Here is a 23099-nt window from a genome sequence, read left to right as displayed (position 1 = left end):
GCTTCTATTGTATTAATATATATGACAATTTACATCAATTTTGTAACAAAATTTACAATGCCTTGTTGATCCTAGATACAATCTAAGAAAGTAAATTACATTAATTTCTTTCCTAGTTACATTCTAAAAAATGTAAAATTGCATATACAAGAGCCTAGTCTAGCACCCTTGATCTTGGTTCGGAGGCTAATTTATGAGATGGGAAGGGATTAAGCACCCATCTCGCCTGGTAAAACCGGTCTCCTAAGTTAAGATGGTCAATATCATATCATGTCAAATAAATGCAAATAATATATCACATAAACATGTTAATTTGCAAGAATTGTAAACAAATATGTGTTGGGGAATTTAATGTAAAGAGAAACAAAAAGTGAAATTTGTTAGATAACAATGTAAATTTAAAGAAAGCATGAAAGTAATGTCATGTTCATCCAAGAAGTTAATGTAAAACATAGAATTCCTAACTTAGACATGTTCATCCAAGCATGTTTAATAGATCAAAAAATTAGATATGTTCATCCAATCATGTTATAAAAGGTAAATAATAACTTAGAAGTGTTCGTCCAAGCATGTGAAGGAAAACAGAGAATTGTCATGCTATTTGTCATCCACACAATTACAAAGAGAAAAACAAAACATTTAAGCATATTTGATTATCCAAGCAATTATGAAATAAAAAAAGTAAAGAAAAATCCCTTAGACATGTTCATCTAGAGAAAATCAAAATATTTAGACATGTTCATCTAAGCATTAAAAAAAAAAAAAAAAAAGAGTAAAACAACTACATAGACATGTTCATCTAAGCATTCAAGAGAAAGTTGCGCATTAGCCTAAAGTGTTCATCTAAGCATGTAAAAGGAACATCAATGAGATATCTAGACATGTTCATCCAAGTATATCACCGAAACTTTAGAAAATTTGAATGTCATGTATCAAGGGATTAGGGAATGTTATTACATTAATCTCATGTGAAAACGCATTGTATTACAAGAAACCAATTCAATATCTATATTTGTTAAAAAAAACAGCATGTGTTAAGAGAACAAATTCAACGTATAGATGAAAGATCAAGGATTTGCATGCAAAAGGAATTCAAGTATTTAGCATGTGATGAAGAACTACCATCTGAACATATTGGAGGAAAAAAGAAAATCAAGCATGTGACAGAAAACAAAAGTTTAAACATGTTAGAAGAAAATGAAAATCAAGCATGTGATAGCAAACAAGAGTTTAAGCATGTTGGAGGAAAATGAAACTTAGGCATAGGATAACAAACCAAAAGTTTAAGCAAACTCAACATTTAAGCATGAATATCAAACTAAAGGCCGAATATAAAAAATATATGGGATCATAAACTCAAGTCAATGCAATACATATAGTTTATATACACGTGACAGTACATATGGTTTATTAGTATGATACATTATATAAACAAGATTAAAAAGAAAGAAGCTGAGTAATGAAAAGAAAGCTTAATCAAAATCTACATATATTTTATGAGAACATAAAGGAAAGCAAATCAGCAATTTGAGACAAATTATAATGAATCTTAATATTTTCTGAAAGACTAAAGAGAGAGCAAGAAATATAAGGAATAATAAACTAGTGTTGAAATTTAAGAACATAATTAAGTACTTACCAACATAGAGCATAAATTAAAGGGGAAAATAATCACCTAAAGGGCTAGAGAGAAAGCAAGGAAGTACTAAACTACAACCAAAGTAAAAACAAAGGTTGCACAACAGCTTTTCTTTTTTGCTTTCTCACTAGCTTTCTAGAGGGAATGAGGTGCTGAAAATGGATGAGATCTTCTCTATTTATAGGGGAAGGGATGGCATAGCTTTAAAGCTAAGTTATTAGCTTTCTTCTGAAGCTAAGGGAGGAGATAAACCTATTTAGATAAGCTGTAACGGATTTGGGGGATAATTTTGAAAGAAATCTGAAGATGATGCTGAATTTGTGTTATTTTCTGCACCTGTTTCGTATTTTGGCTATAACTTTCTACTCAAAATTTCAATTAATTTGAAATTTGTGTATTTTGAAAGGAAATTCAATTCTCTATAACTTTTCCAAAAGTAGAGAAAACCAAATTTCAATGTTTTCTAGGCCAAAAATGTGATTCAAGTTGCTGCTGAAAATAGTAACTTTTTTTTAGCATTTTTCTGTTTTTTGAAATTTTTCATAAAATGTATCTTTTTCTCTATCCAAATTGTTTTTCAAAAGCCTTCTTCTGAAGCTAAGGGAGGAGATAAGCATCTTAGATAAGCTTGAACAAATTTGGTGTTGATCCCCATTTGAAATTTTGAAAGAAAGTTGAAGATGATGCTGAATTTGTGTTTTCTTCTACACCTGTTTCGTATTTTGGCTATAACTTTTTACTTAAAATTCCAATTGATTCGGGATTGATGATTATTGAAAGGAAATTCAATTCTCTACAACTTTTCCAGAAATAAAGAAAACCAAATTTCAATGTTTTCTAGGCCAAAAAATGCGATTCAAGTTGCTGCTGAAAATAGTAACGTTTTTTAGCATTTTCTGTTATTTTTGAAAATTTTCATGGATCATAACTTTTTCTCTATCCAAATTGTTTTTCAAAAGAGTAGATAAGATGCCATAAAGGAAAACCTTTTTTATTATTTCTTAAAAAAATAATAAAATAAAATGAAATTCAATCAAAATTCACACTTAATTAATTTTAAATTAATTCTTGTTGGAACCAATCAAAATTAAGTATTTAAAATAGGACGTGATCGGGCCTATTGTGTAGGTGAGCCACAATCATTGGAAATTATTTGTGTGATAACTTTTGATCAGGTGGTCTGATCAAGGCCCATGACAACCATTGTGATCGTTAGAGTACCAAGATTTGTTTTGTATCACAAATTTGAAAATCTAACTGTGGAAATTACGATCATACCCTTAGTGCAACATTACTGTTTTGCCCTTAATATTGGTTAAATGCAGGTTGTAAAATGGGGTTTCTACACCAAGTCCAAACCCAACCCACGTTCAGATTCTTAAAAATAAAAATTAAAAAAAAAAAAAAAACAAAAAAAAAAAAACTATGTTATCTTTGACAAAAGCTTTGGATAACTGCAATTATTAAACATGGATTATGCATTTGACAGTAATGCCCTCCTAATATTCAAGCAAGTAGATAAAGAAGTGTAAATTCTTACATGATCCATGGATCCGTGCAAGAAGAAATGCCATAAAATCATGAAATTCATGCAATACCTTCCCAAACAATCGAGGCTGAAAATAATAAGCATCTTCATCATGGACGCCAATTGTGACACTCAGCTGCAACATAAAAAAATTTAAATTAGCTTATCAACTATTTGTAAAGATACCAGAAAAGGTATCTAATATTGAACAGAATAAATCAACAAACAGCAGCAGTTTAAACGAGGGTAAAAAAATGAATAATTTATGTTTTGGAAAAAAAAAAGAAAAAAAAGAAGAAGAAGATATCTGTAGAAGAGAAACGTACAATCTGTTCTCCAAAGTCAACAACTACGTTGTTTGCTGGTATGCCCTTCGCATAAATTGTGACAACCACTTCCTCCAGCTTCTGGTAGTATCCATGGCTGTTCAACCATCAATTATCAGATGACCATAAAAATAATAAAAAACCAAGGAAGAACGAAACATATTTATCCTTGTTATAAACAACCTAACATTTTATTGTTTCATTTGTTGTACTAGTATTGACATTAAAAATGATTTAATGGCAGAAGGGGGTGAGGACAGTAGAGGCAATTGTTGTAACTCGGTAAGGTCCAACAGGAGGCACAAAAAACCCTAGTTCCCTAAATGATTTGGCTTGGTATTCCATGTAGCAACAGTTTTGTATATATATATATATAGTGTGTGTGTGTGTGGAGTAATCTAAGGGTTTTCCTCCATTTCTGACTCGTGAGACAGAGGCTAAGTAAGGGTTTCAGCACATTGCCGCTTTAATATTTTGATTTATGGCTACATAATCATAGTACAATGGATGAAGTGAAAGCATGCATAAGGGCTTGAAGGATGACTAGCAAGTTCAATGAAAAGTTACACAGTTACAGGGGCAAATATTTTTTGTAATACAGATTCCGGGTAGTCAAGACACAACATATTAAGTAAGAGAAACTGCAAGAACCTGTATTTTGGTCTGACTGATGTAATCGTGCTAATCTGCTGGGATATGCCACAGCCTTTTTTAGATTCTTCAAGAGTTCCAGCTGTTGTATCAGACAATTTGGAGGCAACAGAAGCAGGTACGGTATTTGGTTGAAAATCTGGTGACAAGCATTAGGTTCGATCATTAGTTTTCTCTGAATAAAGATTTGAAAAAAATAATATATATAACACTATCTTAAACGCTTCTAAAAGATTTACCAGCTAAGCAATAATTGCCAAAGATCAAAGCTCAGAGCTTGATTCTAAAAACTGCAAAGCATTAAAGTCCGGACTGATTAGAGACAATTACATACCTGCCAAATGCTGATCACATTCTTTAAGCATCTTCGCGAATCTTGAATCATTTTGTGCCAAAGATGCACCAATCTCAAGGGCTTCCTTAGCAGTAAGATATTCACCAAGCTTCATACAGGCAGTGCTGTAGATTACAAAGTAAAAAACTCAACGGATAAGTTCAGAGTTTTAATCGTTTTGAAGTATAACAATTCAATATCATTAAAACACTTGTATAATCAGATGAATAACAATTTACTTCAAAAAAGAATATGCAATGCTAAATCAAGGATTCAAATATTCTAGAACTCCCAAGTCATTGGGATCCCCAAACATGCAAGGAGACTGGAAAAAATATTGAGCAAACTATAAAATGTACAGGTCTTGTGGAACACAAAGGGAATTGAAAAATATATTATGGATTACCACAAAAAGAAAAGAAAAGAAGAAGAAGCTATTTTACAATATTTAAAGCTAATTGAATAACCAATCAATGTTAAACTACTTAATAACTTTATATCGGATATGTTCTTTTCACAAATCCATTGTTGGGTTTACATTGTCTCCTTAAAGCCTCTATAGTGACAACTAACTATTTCATATATAAAATTAGAATGTTTAAATTTTCAAATTTTGTACTTTAAAATTTTACAAAAAACATAAATTTATTGATTAGATAGTAAATAACATCTTATTGTCATAAAATTTAGAATGCATATTAAGAACATAGAGAATGTATAATGCAAAGATGAAAATTTTCAAAATATTAATTCAATAAAAAATATTAAATATTGTCATATTAACAAAAATTTACACACCTTGACCATATATAAATAGTAAATAAATAACATAAAAAATTGGATCTTACATGAGGTGCTTGTTCCATAAGGTGGGGCTCCAATTAAAACTCTATTACCAAAAAATTTCAAGAACATTGAAAAAAATTCATTTATTAATGATGACTTTCTGTATTGATAGAAATTCATCCTGCACAATAGGATTCCGCTATTCTATATTATTGTTCAATTTTGAAGATATTATTAAAATCTTTCATTTTAGACCTGAAATTTCAATTCATGACAGATAAAAGCACCTAACAAACTTAAAGTGATTGCTTTTAATTCCTATAGAGTGAGGCATTTTAATTTTAGACTAAAAGATGACCGCTTTAAACTTAAAAGGCTAAAATTGCTATTTAGAACCAATAGCGAATGATTTATAATTTAGAATTAACTTGTAAGTATTAAATTCAAGTCATGTATAGTATAGTATAGTATATATACACACCCTTTACGAAGGTAAGCCTTGGCCATGGAAGGATCAATCTCAATTGCCTTACTTGCATCGGCAACCGCTTCTGCTCAAAATTTAAACATCAACATAAAAAATCAAAGTTCTCATAAAATTATTATACACAAAAGTTACAGAACCCGAATTCAAATACTCCTCCCCATTGTACTATTGATTTTAAAAAACAAAGTGTAATTAACGAACAACGAATTTTATTTTACTTTACGAATTTCAAATAGTGTCTACTCCATGACGATTCGTTCTTTCTTTGTGATAAGAACAATACACCAATCGGTTTTTGGCCTAACATAGTTTAAACTCCAAATTTTTATCCGACGACCAAAAAAAAAAAAAAAGAGGAGGTAGTGGGATAGGGGTACCAGTGAGATTGTTGAGTTTGAGATGGGCCTGGGCCCGGTCTGCGAAGAGATTGGCGTCGTTAGGGCTTAAGTCAATGGCCTCAGAGAAGAGGTCAACGGCGAGTTTGAAGCTGTCGTCCACAAAGGCTTCTTTTGCCTTCTTTGCAATTTCAAGCGAACTTGCCATGGTTGGGCAGAGGCAGAGCTGAGCGTCAAATACCAACCAACCAAAAAAAAAGCTGAGAATTCAAGAGAGAAGGAGAGAGAGTGTGTTTGTGTGTGGAGGGAAATAGGAATAGCGTGGAGTATATATATATATATATATATATATAAGGAGAGTTTCAACTTTCTAAGAAGTTGAGTTGTGTTCTTCTAGAGAAATTGTGTTTTACAAAGTACAGGTCGTATTAGGAAGAGGAACCGACATTCTTTAGATGTAGGTTAGTTCGGAAAGTGCATGCCGGCTTAACTTATGATTGGTCGACTATCATTTATATTTAGGGCAAAATTTAGCTATAAAATTAATTATAACCTTAGATTATAAACTTACTTAATATTTTTTATTAGAGGTAAATTTTAATAAATTCATTATTAGATTACATATTCTTCTTATATCCTCCATGTTTGCAAAATTTCAAGAAAATTAAAGATCAATAACTATGTCATTAATAAATTTTTAAAATTGCAAGTTTTTATAATTTAAAATTTTACAGAAAATATAAGATTATAGATTATATAATAAATAATATCCGATTGACACAAAAATAGACAGGTGTATTAAGCGCATAAATAATATATAATTCAACGGTTAGATTTTCAAAATATACAATAATATTTATTTTATTGAGTTTGTAGCCTAAGACTACAACTAATTTTGTAGCTAAATTTTGTCCATGTAAGTATTTACTTGCCTCTAAGCATGCGCTCATAAGCGTGCTCTAAAGCTCTTATATTTTTGTTTATAAAAATTAATTTTTATTTATCATAATTTAAGATTATTATATTTTTCAATCATAAAAATTTTTAAGAGTGTGATGAATGTTATGCATTTATTTCACACATGCATAAAATTTCAATTAAGAGTTTTTTTTTTGAATGTCAAAGTTTTTTATTTAATGTAATTCGAGATTTATGCGTTTGCCAATTATCAAAATAGATGGATTCGAGCGTGATTAAATCTTGTATAGAAAAATGAGCACGCCTGAACTTACACTCACCCATAAACATTTTCTTATCCAATTGAACATGTAAAATCCTTATGTAAAGCTTACCCACCTAAAATTGTCCAATTCTACAAAAGTCCACGACTACTGAATGAATTTGTGGTCTCGTTTAACCAAGTGATTGCTTTGCGTTTAGACTATTGGATCTGAGTAAAATTTGGAAGCATAAATTATCCATTAATTTAATTAAATTTCCAAACCATAAATAATTAGTGATGATGAATAATTCCAAATCCAGAATTTGTACTGAACTGATTACATAGTGTAAGTGCGTAACTATAGATAATGTCATCAAGAAATTTTGGACTCTCTACATCCTTTTGATTGAGATCTCAGACTACTGTGTTTGCCAAGTATTTTAAAAAAACTATTTAATTAAGAGCATTTACATCAATTTCCTCAAATATTTAGTTAAACTAATAAAATAAAAAAAACTCTATTTTTGCTTGTTTAGCTATTTATTATTTTCATATACATACATCAGTTACAATACTTTATCAACGTTGAAATTTAATGTAGTGAGGATAGAGGCTCACTATATGTAGCAATGGGACTATCCTCTTTAAAAACTTTAGTTAATTTAGTAAAGTTGATGCATGCTTGTTTCGGTTGAGTTTAGATAAATTTTTGTTGAAATATTAAATTGGTGAGACTAATATGAATGCTCGAAGGATGAAAATTACATTTTTTTTTTTTTTGAGAAAGCGGATGAAAATTACATTGGTACATGGGAAATGACAGCTTGCATAAATTGAATAAATGAATCTTCCGACCAATTAGAATCATCAGTAATAAAAATAGCCTACTTTGCTAACATTATCGCAACACTATAAATTTGGATGGAAGAAAGCAATGAAGAAACAAAATGTACATGAATCTATAATTTAGGATTACAGAACTTCAAAGCTTGAACAGCAGGCAACACATTTGTTTCAAAGATGCCAACACCAATAGCAAACTGAGCAACATAATATGCAGCCTATAATGTAGTGTCCACATTCCACAATGCTTTGAACTATAGAGCAATTCTACGGGAGGACCTACAATGATCTTAAACCACATAGGATGCGGAGGAGTCCATTGAGTTGAATCCAACACACTTGAATCATTGTCAAATCCCCACCTAGTTCAACACAATCCATACCAAAATAGAAGCATAAGAGAGTTAAGCAAATTATTTCTGAAATCAATGTCTACGAAGCCTTTGTTCTTGCAACTTTACCTTAAATAAGATTGGTTTTATACACAAATTATATTGAAAGGCAGTCCCCTTCTAATTAAACATCTCTATATAAACTAATTGGGAATATCAAAAAATATAAATGCAAGTTACAATACATCATTTTAAAAATTTTTAATAAAAATTTAATATATACGTAAACCTAATAGATTTGTAAAGATGGTTTCAACGCCATTTATTTCATTTTGTTAAAAAAAAAAAAAAAAGAATTTATCACCACCGATTAATTTCAACATCTAAAATTACATCCAATTGGCACCGGTGCTAAACTACTAATAACAAAGAACGCTGATTAACATCCTCCCATTGAAGAAACACTTATTAATACGTACCTGTGATTAATGCAGCAAAGTATATCCATTAAGTCAAAAATCATACAGAGGATTCTTGTGCTATGACTTATAGCAATTGAAGTTTCATCTCCTTCATAGGAGGCTCTAACCTCCTTCATGGGAGGCTTTAACTTCAGTTTTTTTAGTAGAGTAGTTATCCGAATCTTCCTTCAGTTATTTTAGTAGTAATTTCTCTGTTCCCGTTATCTTCATGTGTGTCCGAGGTTCCTCTCCCTCTAGACACTTGTCCAACAGATCATTTGAACCTCCCGTGCTCGTGTTGGGTCAAACCTCTTCGGATCCGAGGATGTTGGACTACTCGGGCACATGATTACCTCCTCGGATGGCACACGTGCTCGTCTCAAGGCATTCCCCTTTGACGTGGGCCTCTGACCGAAGGTCACACCTCCTCGGACGAAGAGTGTTCCTCATTCAGGGCCTTGGGCCCAATAAGTTGGGTTGGGTTTTCTCCCCCCACAATTACTATTTATTTAATAATTTATTTTTAATTATTTTAAAATTTTTGAACTTAAATGTAACTTTTCATCAAGCCGTCCATTGCACGGGAATAATACTAGTTACTAATACAATAAATAATTTTTTCCATAAATATTGATATTTTCTTCTCCAAACAGCATGAAAATCATGCATCCTTTGGCGTATTTTTTTTTAAAAATATTCATATTATGTTGCAAAGGCTAAAACTATTAGAATAATAAATAAATTATTGGTTCTTAATCTTATACTAATCTGATAATATTTTATCTCTTCTCTATATATTAAGAGAATTTGGAAAGTTAATTATGACTTCAAAAAATGCCAAAAATACCTATAATCTAATTAGATAATCGTTATTCTTAAAAAAAAAATGGATTAAAATTTTAATTCAAAAAAATTTTAAAAAAATTACTAGAGAAGTTTTTTTCCTAAAAATTAGCACATACCCTATTTAAATATGAGAGGTGGTAATATGAGAAGTGGTACGTACACAATATTTTTACAACATTTTCATAACAAATCATAGATGATTAATTGTTATTAGTTATAATTTAAACCTATCATTGAAATTAATTTTTTACCCCACTAATAATAACTTGTAACATTTTGTCACATAAGATTTGTTGTGAAAATGTTGTAAACATATCGTTTCTCATTTAAATATATCTCACACATGTTTAATATTTTTTTTCTTCTTAAAAATTAGCACATACTAAACCCATCAGCTTACTCAATTTCAAATCATAAATTTTAGTTTCTTCAAAATTGAAATTGAAAAATTACATTAATTTTATATTATTTATTTACCAAAAAAAAGAAAAAAAAGAAGAAAAAAAAGAAGAAGAAATTTATCATAGTTAGGTAATGGGCCGGAGGTTTGCGAGTGGGTCTGGGCCAATGGTAGTTTTGAGAAATGAGTAAGAAGACAGAGGTAGTTTTGTACTTAAAACAGAAAATTAAAAACATCCATCCTTTTTTTTTTTTTTTTCAATCTCTCTCTCTCTCTCTCTCTCTCACTATCTCCATCTGTTTTCTCTTTCATCGAATCGCACACCCAAAAAAAAAAATAAAAAATCATTTCATTTCATTTCATACAAATCGAAACCATATTTTTTTGATCGTTCTCGGTGCTTCTCACCACACCGATTTTTTCTCATGCACTCGCGCACGCTTCCGATCACTGCCTTTTCTTTTATTCCAATGTTCTGACTGATCGATCCTCCAAACACACACACACACACACACACACACACGCACGGAGGCTGTTTTGAATTTCAGCGGCGGCGGAGGTTGCGGCAGAAGAAATGGCTTCGGCGCAGAACCAAGCGCCGAATGTGGATCTCTTCGATGCGTATTTCCGTCGCGCCGATTTGGACCGCGATGGCAAAATCAGCGGCGCCGAAGCCGTCTCCTTCTTCCAAGGCTCCGGTTTGTCCAAGCAAGTTCTTGCTCAGGTCTCTCTCTCTCTCTCTCTCTCTCTCTCTCTCTCTCTATCTATCTATTTGTGTATGTAATTTGATATTGAGTTGGATCGGAGTTATTCGAAAATTTTGATGTATTTTAGTTGTTTAAGCTTTTGTTAATGTCACTGATTGGTGCTAGGGTTTTTTGGATGCTAAATTTTGATATCAATTGGGATTTCAATTATAGTTAGGAACATGTGTATATTAGAGCGGTGTGCAATGGGACATGGAATGGGTTAATGCATTGAATAGAGTCTTCTTTTTTTTGAAGAGTGTTTTTGATTCACTTTCGGGAGTGGTCAAAAAGGATATGTCTTTTAAGGATTGAATAGAGTGGCAAAATAGGATAAATGTGGCAACTGTGATTAGTTTGTTGAGAATTCATAGCTGACTGCAAAATTGTTGTCATTTTGATAGTAATTATGCGCCCGTCGCACTGAGATAACAGAGAGTATTGACTTTTAGATTTCCTTTACTGTAAATCTTAGTGCTTGATATAGCTCTTTGGGGGAATTTCTCGTCTGTATACTTCTTCTTGTGTATATGGGTTGCAGCTCCTTTGGCACCTAGCATTCTTAGTTACATAGGAAAACAAGAACAAAATTATGGGTAGAATGAACATGAGAAAGTGTATGATTTAATCAGTTTTAGTTTTATGTTGGTGTCTTTATCTGCAGATATGGGCGATTGCCAACCAGAGCCAGAGTGGGTTTCTTGGTCGGCCAGAGTTCTATAATGCCCTTAAACTTGTCACTGTGGCGCAAAGTAAACGAGACCTAACCCCTGACATAGTGAAGGCAGCATTGTATGGCCCAGCTTCAGCTAAAATACCTGCACCACAGATCAGTGTTACTGCCATGCCTGCACCTCAGTTCAATACTTCTGCTGCTGCATCAGCTCCTACCCCTCCAGTTGGTCCGGTTACTCCAACATCCTCCCAAAATCTTGGGTTCAGGGGACCACAAGTTCCTCCTAATGCGGGTATCAACCAGCAGCATTTTCCTTCACAAGGAAGTCAGTTGATGAGGCCTCCACAGGCTGTAACTTCCTCTGCTCCCCGCCCGACACAGGGTGTTGGCATTCAAGGATTAACTGGTGTAGTTGCTGTGACTGGGCCTCGCCCTCCAAATCCAAGCATCTCAAGTGATTGGGTTGGTGGAAGGACAGGTGCCATACAAGTCCCAGTCAGTGGAATGAGTACCTCAGCCAGTTCTGATGGATTTGGGCTGGCAACATCTGGATCACCTGCCACACTGCCACCTAGGCCACAAGCAACATCTGGAATGAGGCCAGCCGGACCACCGGCTAAGGATTCTAAACCCTTGGATATATCTGGAAATGGTTTTGCATCTGACTCAATTTTTGGTGGTGATGTTTTTTCTGCTACCCCATCTCAACCAAAGCAAGATTCTTCCACACGTACGATTTCTGCAAGCAATTTACCAGTCTCATCATCAGTTGTTCCGGTATCTTCAGTGATCCAGCCTTCTTTGCAGACTTCACTCCCAACACAGCCTGTTGGTGGTCAGCGTCAGCAGGTCCCGGCACTTGCAAATCAGTACCAAAAGGTTTCAACACAGACCATTTCTGCATCTAGTTCATCTGGAATATCACTTGGTGCTGGGATTTCTGCTTCCAGTCAGTCCCAACAGTCATGGCCTAGGATGAGTCCAACTGATGTTCAGAAGTATACCAAAGTATTTATGGATGTAGACAAGGACAGAGATGGGAGGATAACTGGTGAAGAAGCCCGCAATTTATTTCTTAGTTGGCGACTGCCAAGAGGTAGAACTATTTTTCATTATGGAATTTGTCTTTGGGCTTTATGCCCATTACTAAATTGCTAATGTGGTTTATGAAAGGTTTATACTTTCTTGTATTTTCTTTTAGTCTGAATGCATAATATGCTATCAGTTCAAAGCTTCTGCTATCCTTATATCTGAATTTAGGTTGCTGTGAGTTATTGTTTCTTTCCTGTTTAACTTCCTGCTGGAATGTTTATTCAAATTATTAAGTTATGGTTTAAGTGCCCAATTTCCAGAATGGTCTAGATCATCTGATATATAACTCTAGCATAGAAGGAGCTTGGCTACTGGGTCATTTATTGTGCGTTTGTGACTTGTGTGCTGTTGAATATCTTTGGTGATCACATAGCCTTATGAGTTTGCACAAGCTCCATGTCATGGACCTATTGTTGTATAAGATGGGTTTTATCATGTACTAATGATTTTTTTTTTTTTTTAATTTTTAATTTTTTATCTTGGTATGCTCAATGTTCAACTCTAGCAGATAATTTTATTTACAGAAGTTTCTAAAGTTTAGTGGCTTCCAAAGACTGGCTTTAAACCAGGAAAGGTCTATCTTGGTATTTTTTAAATTCTAAGGCTCAACATAGCCAGGTCTAAGGCTGCATCTTGTTTTTTGGCCCAACTTCTTACATATGTTTTATGCAGATAATTTCTTAATGGCAGCTAATAATCCCATGATCACATTGTTCTCACTAGTATATATTGTTTATATTTCAGAGGTTTTAAAGCAGGTGTGGGACTTGGCAGATCAAGATAATGATAGCATGCTTTCTCACAGGGAGTTCTGTGTTGCTCTGTATTTGATGGAGCGGTATAGAGAAGGCACTCCTCTTCCAGCAGTGCTCCCAAGCAGCATTATATCTGATTTACCTACCCCTGGCCAACCTACCAACTACTCCAATGCAGCATGGGGACATGCGCCTGGTACTCTTCCACACCATGAGTCTTTTAGTTTATGGTACCAACTGGTGTAATTTATTACAAAATAGATCCAATCTTTACCCTTTTTTTGTTCAAAGGTTTTCAACAACAGCAAGGGATGCCTGGTCCTGGTGCTCGGCACATGGCAGCAGGAAGGCCTCCGAGGCCTGTTGCAGTCCCTCAGGCTGAAGGGTCACAGGCCAATCAGCAGAAGGCAAAAGTTCCAGTGTTGGAGAAACACCTTGTAGATCAACTCAGTACTGAGGAGCAGACCTTGCTCAATTCAAGGTTCCAAGAAGCAACAGAGGCTGATAAAAAGGCACTTATTCTATCTCTGTTTCTTGCATCATTTTTCTTTAGCCATTTGATATTTTTGCTGGATTCCCATTATTTGCTATATCTGGGGATGTTGCAGTAAAATTAGGTGTTCAATGACATTTGGTTTCTTTGACTGGTTCTCCACTTGATTACCCTTGTGCTCTACTCTTTGCCATACCTTGCAAGCTGAACACTAATATTGCATGATCAACCAGCAAGAGAAAGCTTTTTCAACCATGCTGGGCCTGTAGCCTTTTTTAATTGTTGAAATCTACATCAGTTTGGTAGTGTCTGTTCTTCTATTTCTTCATTATATTTATTTCACTTGGAACCCTATACTTTTCCGTAACCTCTTTATTTAGCATCTAAATCTATCTACTATTTTTAATATCACATTTCTGTTTTTCCCCCCTATCTTTGTATCTTACATATTTTGTACCATAGTTCTCTAGTTGTTAACTTGTTATAGGTTTATGGTTGCATACAATTGACCCATTCACCCTACCCAAGCCCTTCGTGTTTCTCTTCCAGCAACATAGCAAATTATAGATGACCCTTCTTGCAACATTGAAGTTTTAACTTTTGGTTTTGCCCTGAATTTTTTGTTTTCTTTTTATTATTTGTTCCAATTTGAAGATCTATGCTAAGTTGACATAAAAGCTTTCTGTTGTGATAATGAGTCTTTAGCGCATGGCATGGTATAGACTTGAATATACTTTTTATCATCTTCACCTGGTAGCTTTTTTACTTTGACCAAGATTTTGTGTTCCTCTTTCCTTCAAGAGTTGCTAATCATCTTTTGACCTGATCCTTTCTTAATTGTAGGTAGAAGAACTGGAGAAAGAAATATTGGATTCTAGACAGAAAATTGAATTCTGCCGCACTAAAATGCAAGAACTTGTGAGTATTTAATGTTCTTTTTGAAGGTTATATGACATTATGGGTCCGTTTGGATAGAACTTATTTTATTGAAACTGAAAACTGAAAACACTGTAGCAAAATAATTTTCAAATGTGTGAATAGTACTGTGGGACCTATTTTTAATGAAAAAGTTGCTAAAAGGTAAAAAGTAAGATTTGTAGGTCCCGTGAACAGTGCATGAGACTTACTGATGTGCTGAAAAGTCAATAATATACTGCTACTGTTCATGAACAGTGCATGAACAGTAGCTGTGTCCCCCGAAATGAGTGCTGCAGAAAAGGGAAAAAAAAAGAAAGAAAAACGCAAACACAACCGTAGAAAACGTGTATCCAAACCCACAATATATGTGTGTTCCTTTGATTGTTGTTGGGGATCTAATTGTTACATATTGATAAATGAAAATACTTGTTTGTCCTTTTGCTTACAGCTAATGACAAGCTTTTATGAATAACTTTTTAAAACTTCACTTTTTCAAAATACAAGTATACTTCAACACACTTTCAACAAAAAAAAAAAAAAAAAATCCTCAAACACACACAATATATGCAATGCTCTGCAAAATAGTGTTTCCTTTGCATGTGACATTGTTAGTTATGATAACTGAAAAAAAAAAAAATGTTTTGATGCTAGCAGCATGGACATGTCTTTAGTTATCTAATCCACCTAGGTTTGTTTGTTTGTTTGTTTGTTTTTTTTTTTTTTTTTTTTGTTTTTGTTCCCCAAATATGAAAAAAAATGACTGAATTTAATCGTCAATTTGTTAGTAGACCTCTTTTTTCCTGATCATTATTCTGATTGCAATCTGCATTAAAGGTGGATAAAAAATGTAAAGACATCATGTTTCTTACTTTGAACTTATAGGTGCTTATTCTGGATGGCTGGGAACTGCGCTTGTTTCTACTATTCTCTTTGTAGTCAGAAGCAATGATACTTAATTATTCCGCTATGTTTTCCCTAAATTTATTTTTCACTTTGGTACAAGGTTTTATACAAGAGCAGATGTGACAATCGCCTAAATGAAATCACAGAAAGAGCATCTGCTGATAAACGTGAGGTATCTTTTGGATGCTTGAGCTTATGTATGTTTCCTCATGTTTCTTTTGTAATATGGGCTCAATGATCAGTATCTGTCTTCAGGTCGAGTCCCTGGCCAAGAAATATGAAGAGAAATACAAGCAAAGTGGAGATGTAGCCTCCAAGTTAACTATTGAAGAAGCAACATTTCGCGATTTACAGGTAGCCATAATTTCTTTTCATGAATGACCTATAAATGGCCTGCCGTTGGTCATTAAAGTATTAAAAGTGTGTCATTGTGCTAGTCCTTCTGTTTTATGTTAAACAATCTTATGCTTTTTATTTGTAGGAGAGGAAAATGGAGCTTTATCAGGCCATTGTTAAGATGGAACAAGATGGCAGTGCTGATGGTGTTCTTCAGGTATGTCTTCACAAATTTGGTCTGGTGTGCAGGCTTATTTAGAACTTGTTTATGTTCATTTTCAACTGCAAATTTCAGGTCCACGCTGATCATATCCAATCAGATCTTGATGAACTAGTAAAAGGTTTAAATGAACGCTGCAAGAAATATGGATTACGTGCGAAACCAACCACATTGACTGAGCTTCCCTTTGGTAAGTTTTTGTCATACTTGCCCTGTTTTGTTTATTCCCTTTACCCAATGAGGAAGGCTTGGTAATCCTTCACTTTTTCTTTTTGTTATGTGGGAAAAGTATTTGCACTGTAATTGGATATTAATATTAAATTATAGAAATCTTAAGTTGAAATGTGATTATGAAAGGATGACAAAGGATAGGGGAAAAAAAAAGATTTATTGCAAACATTTTTGTTATGAACTACCTAATCATTCATTTTAAAATTTTCTATCTTTTCCTTGTTATTATGTAGAATGCAACATTTTATTATTTTAAGACAGTTCCTTAACAAACTTTTTGTCCCTCAAGCTATGTTTGAGTCCTTTTGCTTGGTGGTAAGAAATAGTGACACTTGTCTGTGAAATACTCATTCTTTTTTCCATTAAACAATGAAAAGCAGTTTTGTTTCACAGGGAATGAAATTTATTCCTATTTGTAATTAATTAGAAGCTTTCATCATGTTTAATAAGGGTCTGTTTGGGATCCGTTTATTTTGCTGAAACTGAAAACTTTTTGCTGAAAATACTGTAGATAAAGGTAAAAATTAGTTAAAATAGTATGGTGAGACCCATGAATAGTACTAAAAAGTGTAATGTGACCCATGAATAGTAGCAAAAATAAGCTGAATGGTAAAATAAGTTGGCTTGTTAATTTGAAGCCAAATGCACACTAAATGTGACTTATTAATTGCAATCTCCCCATTTTGAGTGTGAAATAGTAAAGCATCTGACAAGGATGGATTGATTATTGAGAAGAAATGGTGTTGCAGCATGATTGGATGTTGCTGCCCCAATCATTGATCTATATTTTTCCCTTCTTCAAGGCTTCAATTGATTTAATCCCAATTTACTTTTAGTTCTGTCAGTGTTATCCTGGGTTTGCCTTTTCTGTTCATCCAATTTTATTTTGATAATTTAATTGTTACAACAAGTGCAGGAGGGGGGATTCAAACTGTGTTTCTCCTCATAAAGAAGACCAAGCCATTGAGTTACAAGGCTCTTGGCTTGTTTATCCTATTTCATACTGCTGAAGATTTTGTGTTGTGTTATATTGCATTCACTTACCTAAAGTGTTTTTATTATTTGTTAGGTTGGCAACCTGGGATCCAAGAGGGTGCTGCTGACTGGGATGAAGATTGGGACAAGTTTGAGGATGAAGGTATGCAAAAATAATTCCACATAGGATGAGATCAGTCTTTACTTATTAACTTAAAGAGATATTCTGGGCATATCAAGTGGTATTTCACCTTTGAGCATGTGATACATTGGGTTACCAATCATGCATTGCTACATACACAACAACAAAGCCTTTGTCATAAATCATTTTCAAATATATATGTTATGATAATTGTCTTGCATATTTTGGTATTGCCATTTGTCCCTTATGCAATGTGCTCTGGTTGTGAGCCCGATGGCTGTGGTTGCTAATGAGTAATGCCCAATTTTTCAGGATTCTCTTTTGTGAAGGAGCTCACTCTTGACGTCCAAAATGTCATAGCACCTCCAAAGGAAAAATCCAAATCAGCTAGTAATGAAAAAGCCTCCACAGTTGAAAGTCCAACAGCTGCTTCACCTAAAGCTGATGTTAAGGTGGAAAAGCTGCAGACTATGGATGACCAAGCTGTTGAAAATGGATCGGCATATAATAGAAGTGAAGATGAGTCAGCAAAAAGTGCCCCTAGCAGTCCCTTTGCAAGGAGTGCTGTTGAAAGTCCACCAAGAGAATTCCCAGATTCTAACTTTGACAAGGCTCATAGTGCAGATGCCTCACCCAGTAATAAAGATTTTCAAAGGTATTCTTCTAAAATTGGTATATAAGTTTTTGTCTTGCAATATGTGTTTAGTTGACGCTTATTAATGCAGCACCTTGTTTCAACATTGAATGTGTATCTTTTGATTGAATTGCCCATTAAGATTTGTACGTCTTCTTCTTTGTTTTTATTTTGGTGAAGTGTTATTGTTCCCTCATTCTTTGTTCATTATGCCTTCTAATCAACAATATATCAATTTATTCTTATTATCACTAATGGGCCTATCTCAACTATCAGAGGTCATTATTTTAATGGTTTTTTCCTGAGTCTGCTCTATATGAGGAGAAGGTATTTGGTATCAAATGATATCATATTAGCGGTATCAAAATCTATTAAGTGTGAGACATGTCCACAAAAAATAATTAACCCACTAACAATTGAAAGACATGTGTTACTGGGTAGTTATTTTTACATGCATGTCTCTTATTTATTGGATTTTGATACGGATGATGTAGTATCATTTGATACAAAATACTTTTTCCTATATGAGACCCTTTCATCATTCAATGTAAATTATTAGTTACCATGTCTGATGTATTCAGAGAGATGGATAAAAGAAAAGGAAGCTATAACTTAATAAAAAGAAAAAAAGAAGCTATCATGTCCAATCTCAAAACATTGCATTGCAGTCTTTTTGACATCTGTTTGTCCTTGTGTGGCATTTATCTGCGGATAACAGATAATACTGCTGGTCTCTTTCTTTGTTTGATTGTTTTTGGCTACTAGTTTTAGTAGTCATTGCAAGTGATAGCAATCTAATCCTACATGTTCTCTTCTTTGTAAATGGTGATACCTTTGACTTCTGACATTTACCTTTAATTCATGCATCTCATCATCATTGGATATATGCATGAGACACATTTACCTGCCATGACTTTGTTCATGTATACATAAATTGAAATACTCATATTCAATACCCCATGTTCATGTCAAATGGTAACAGTTGAATACTTGAAAGTACTGTTCTTTTTGTTGCTTCTGTGATCTAAGTTTATTAGTAGCTTTTAGAATACCAGTGCATATCTTAGCCATTCTACAACATTCTCTGGTTTGTCCTCTCCACTTGATGTAAATCTTATAATTTATATTACACGTATCTTTTTTTATTTTTTTATTTTTTAAATAAATATATTACGCATCTAATTATGTATTTACTATATGTGCAGTGATGGTGGTGCGGGGTCTATGTTTTCTGGTGATAAGAGTTTTGATGAATCAGCTTGGGGAACATTTGATGCTAATGATGATGTTGACTCAGTGTGGGGCTTTAATCCAATCAAAACAACCAAGGTATGCAAACCTACTTTTTTTTTTTTGATAGATAATAAGACTTTTATTGAAAAAAATTGAACATCATGTTCACGATTGAATACTTTGAACAATGAAACAAATACAAGAAGATCAAGAGCTAAAAGAAATAGAAACTAAAAAAATCAGCTACACCAGTACAATCCGTACACCCCCAAATATGAGCCCAAAGAAACAGAGTACGAAAAAGTAAACATTTTAGATGTTCCAAAGTTCTCGCCTTGTCTTCAAAAATGCGGGCATTACGTTCCTGCCAGACTAACCACATTAAACATGCTGGGACCATGTTCCGAATGATTGAAAGATGCTTTCCAAACCAATTTATCCAAATAAAGAAAAAAGATTTCATTGACCTTGGCATTACCCATTGAATCCCAAACACTGCAAAAACTTCACACCATAAGGCATGAGAAAACTTACAATGAAGAAGAAGGTGGTCCACTGATCCCCCATCACAACAACACAAGCAACACCTATTGAATATTTTATTTAACAAAGGACTTCACGTACTCTATAGTCACGCTGCAACATATCCTGTAAACCTTGTGAAAAAGCAATATAATATATTATGTAAAATAAGAAACATTTGTTGAAGTAAAAATCTAGAAAATAAAAAGGAGGGCCAAGCCTAATAAGATAGCTTGTATACAAAAGTTCCCAACATACGAGCATGTATTCCTTTAAAATTTCGTAGGTTGATGTAATTTCGCATTATTTTTCTTCACTCTTAATTGACAACTCAACCAATCCCACACCCTTAATAAGATAATTCTTGAGGTGGCTCAAAAATTATTTTTGGGAAAAGTTAATGGGTGGGTATTGGTTTAAGAAATATTTTGAAAAACTTTTTATGGGAAAAGAAAATAGTAACTGATTTTTTGACAGTCTTTTATATTTCCTATAAAAGTGGTATTAAAACTTTTTTAAAATGGTCTATTAACAAATGCCCTAAGGGCATCCGTTAACAGGACCCATTAATTAATTCTATGGCTTTGATTGTATAGCCACTTGAATCTTTATGTTTGGTCATTAATGTGCTGGGTTCTAAATTCCACATGCTTTTATATAAAAAATGACTTGAATTGTGCAGGAGCCTGCTCAAGAAAGAAATGGAGATAACTATTTATTTGGGTATGGGGATTTTGGTCTAAACCCTATCAGAACAGGGTCACCACAGGCAGGTGGCCTTTTCCAGAAGAAGAGTACATTTGCTTTTGACGAGTCTGTTCCTAGCACACCCGCTGGCCTTTTCCAGAAGAAAAGTACATTTGCTTTTGACGAGTCTGTTCCTAGCACACCACTCTACAGTTCAAGCAATTCGCCACATAGATATGAGGGGTCAGGACCCGCTTTTGATGGCTTTTCAAGATTTGATTCTTTCAGCACGCATGACAGTGGCTTTTTTGCCCCACGTGAATCTCATACACTAGCACGATTTGATTCTGTTCTCAGCAGTAGAGACTCTGATCAAGGTCATGGATTCCCAACCTTCGAAGACTCGGACCTTTTTGGATCTGAGCCATTTAGAACATCCATAGATAGCCAACCTGCCAGTCAACCTGCTAGGAAAACATCTGATAATGGAAATGCATTTTAGCTGAGTGGTTCTGCATCTTATCTGTGTGTCGCTTTTCTGCGTTAAAACCTTCTGAGTGCTGTTTATTTCATGATGATGCAATCTTGGAGTGGTTTGAGTCAGCATGCTTTGGTTTGCAACCATCGAGTGCTTGTAATGTATTTTTGTATTACTCCTTGTGTATCCATCCTCCATTTTATCTTTCTTTTATTCTTTTTCTTTCCATTTACTTTTCTAGCTCTTTGGGTATTCTTTTTTTCTTTTCAATCTTTGTCAGTCTTCTAGTTCTGTTAAAAGAGAATTTCTATATATATATATATATATTTGTAACACATTGATGAGGTGTATCTTATCATCAAGGATGTTATCTTAGTTGTATGCAATTAAAATCTGGAATAAATTTTTGGTCGCTGATGTGTTGTTCTATGCAATTATTGAATAAATTTTGTTAAGTCAATGTGGCTTTATTGGGATCTTTCCATTGAATAGAATTACATGTAATGCATAATTATATTGGTAAGGGAATGGGCCAAAACTTAAAATTAATTTTTAATATGTTTCAGTGGGTGGCTCTATTGTCTTTCATCACCCCACCCTTCACTATCTCTCTCTCTCTCTCTCTCTCTCTCTCTCTTCTTCTTCTTCTTCTTCGTCTTATCACTTCTGTGTGAACCAGTAATATGGCCTTTCTCCGTCGGTCTATACTTGGTGTGTGAAGGGTTTGATCAGTAATATGGCTTAGCCGGATCTGTTTGAGATTCTTATTGATGATGAACTTGAGTGTTTTGGGAGTGTGGAATCTGGAAAGAGTAGTGTTGCGGTCAGTGTCATCACTTGTAAGATTTAACACGATAGTTTCAACGGTGGTAGCTGGTCATAGAGATGGCAATGAGACGAGGCCGGGTAGATCATAGGTGCTTCATCCTTCTTTGAGGAGGGATCATTACACGTCTGGATTATACATGGAGTAGTTATTTTATTAGGTAGGGTGGTGGCATTAATATTGACAGGGTTGAACTGGTCAATCAAGAAAAGGTGGGACAGCATTTTGTGTCACCCAAACCTGGAGCGCTCTTCTGTTGCTCAAAACTTATGCACCCCCTCACTTTTAGTTGGTTTTATCTTTTGGGTTTTCCCGCTGTTTCATTCGGTCTTTATTTACGAGGTTAAGTGAGAAGAGAACAAATTGGTGGGAAGATGGAAAAATAGATTATAGAAAATATTTTAATTTTCTTAATTTTTGTTTGGTTGGGAGTGAAAAATGGAGAAATGAAAAATGTAATTTTATATAATTTATGCATATACCTTGTGTAAAGAATGATATCCAATTAAAACAAAAAAGTTATAAACCACCCAAAAAAAAAAAAATCATCAATAACCTAAATTTATTAAAAATAAAATCATGTCAGAAAAAAAAATCACATCTAAACAAAAAAATTAAAAAATGAAACAACAAAAAAAAAAAAAGTCAACATCCAGGGAAAGGACAAAAAAAAGAGAGTAAGAATTAGAAGAGAGTACCAAACACACTCTAAAAAAGTTTTAATTTTCTTTTTTTTTTACCAAAGTTTTTCTATCCACTCTATTTTACCTTCATACAAACATACTCTAAAGGAAAAGGTGAAAATGTTACCGGTTTAATTAATTTTTAGATCTTTAATGATTTCCTTCTCCAGGTACAAGCACCTAAAATTCAACTCACGTTAATTAGCAAGAAGTGAAAACAGTACTCATTTAAATTAAAAATTTCAATAATCAATTAACTTATATTATAGCTCTTGGGTCATTTCAATGCCGTCTTTGTGCGTTATATATACGTGCAATTTAGATCTAAGAACGAAGTTAGGTCTAATATATATAACTGGTCTTATGACCTAACTTAACCCCCCATTTGACACTCCATTCAAGATGCAGACATTGTTGAA

General features: G+C 33.7%; 2 protein-coding genes across 2 annotated transcripts; one reads left to right on the top strand and one right to left on the bottom strand.

Moving 5' to 3' along the window:
- Positions 1–3100: 3100 nt before the first annotated feature.
- LOC112022762 (protein SGT1 homolog) lies at positions 3101–6517 on the bottom strand. Its single transcript, XM_065776130.1, has 6 exons — positions 6129–6517; positions 5746–5815; positions 4479–4603; positions 4145–4283; positions 3494–3590; positions 3101–3303 (listed from the first exon to the last, which is right to left on the bottom strand). Exons 1-6 carry the CDS (start codon positions 6292–6294, stop codon positions 3139–3141), a joined length of 762 nt encoding a protein of 253 aa, XP_065632202.1. The 5' UTR covers positions 6295–6517; the 3' UTR covers positions 3101–3138.
- A 3901-nt stretch (positions 6518–10418) lies between these two features.
- LOC136068696 (uncharacterized) lies at positions 10419–21384 on the top strand. Its single transcript, XM_065776183.1, has 13 exons — positions 10419–10854; positions 11541–12648; positions 13389–13595; positions 13691–13911; positions 14736–14810; positions 15814–15885; positions 15969–16067; positions 16195–16266; positions 16345–16459; positions 17570–17638; positions 17930–18272; positions 19457–19580; positions 20689–21384. Exons 1-13 carry the CDS (start codon positions 10705–10707, stop codon positions 21193–21195), a joined length of 3162 nt encoding a protein of 1053 aa, XP_065632255.1. The 5' UTR covers positions 10419–10704; the 3' UTR covers positions 21196–21384.
- The last annotated feature ends 1715 nt before the right edge of the window (positions 21385–23099 follow it).

This window comes from Quercus suber, unplaced genomic scaffold (assembly GCF_002906115.3).
Source record: "Quercus suber isolate HL8 unplaced genomic scaffold, Cork oak 2.0 scaffold_129, whole genome shotgun sequence".
NCBI classification, from domain to species: Eukaryota; Viridiplantae; Streptophyta; class Magnoliopsida; order Fagales; family Fagaceae; genus Quercus; species Quercus suber.
This window is presented reverse-complemented; position numbering and strand designations above follow the sequence as displayed.

Coding starts and splice junctions, on each gene's coding strand:
- LOC112022762 (XM_065776130.1), bottom strand. CDS start 6,294: ATGGCAAGTTCGCTTGAAATTGCAAAGAAGGCAAAAGAAGCCTTTGTG. Junction 4,284..4,478: donor ATGTGATCAGCATTTGGCAG/GTATGTAATTGT, acceptor GCTTGTCACCAG/ATTTTCAACCAAATACCGTA. Junction 3,591..4,144: donor TCAGTCAGACCAAAATACAG/GTTCTTGCAGTT, acceptor ATGGTTGAACAG/CCATGGATACTACCAGAAGC.
- LOC136068696 (XM_065776183.1), top strand. CDS start 10,705: ATGGCTTCGGCGCAGAACCAAGCGCCGAATGTGGATCTCTTCGATGCG. Junction 13,596..13,690: donor AGCATGGGGACATGCGCCTG/GTACTCTTCCAC, acceptor TTTTGTTCAAAG/GTTTTCAACAACAGCAAGGG. Junction 16,460..17,569: donor ATTGACTGAGCTTCCCTTTG/GTAAGTTTTTGT, acceptor ATTATTTGTTAG/GTTGGCAACCTGGGATCCAA.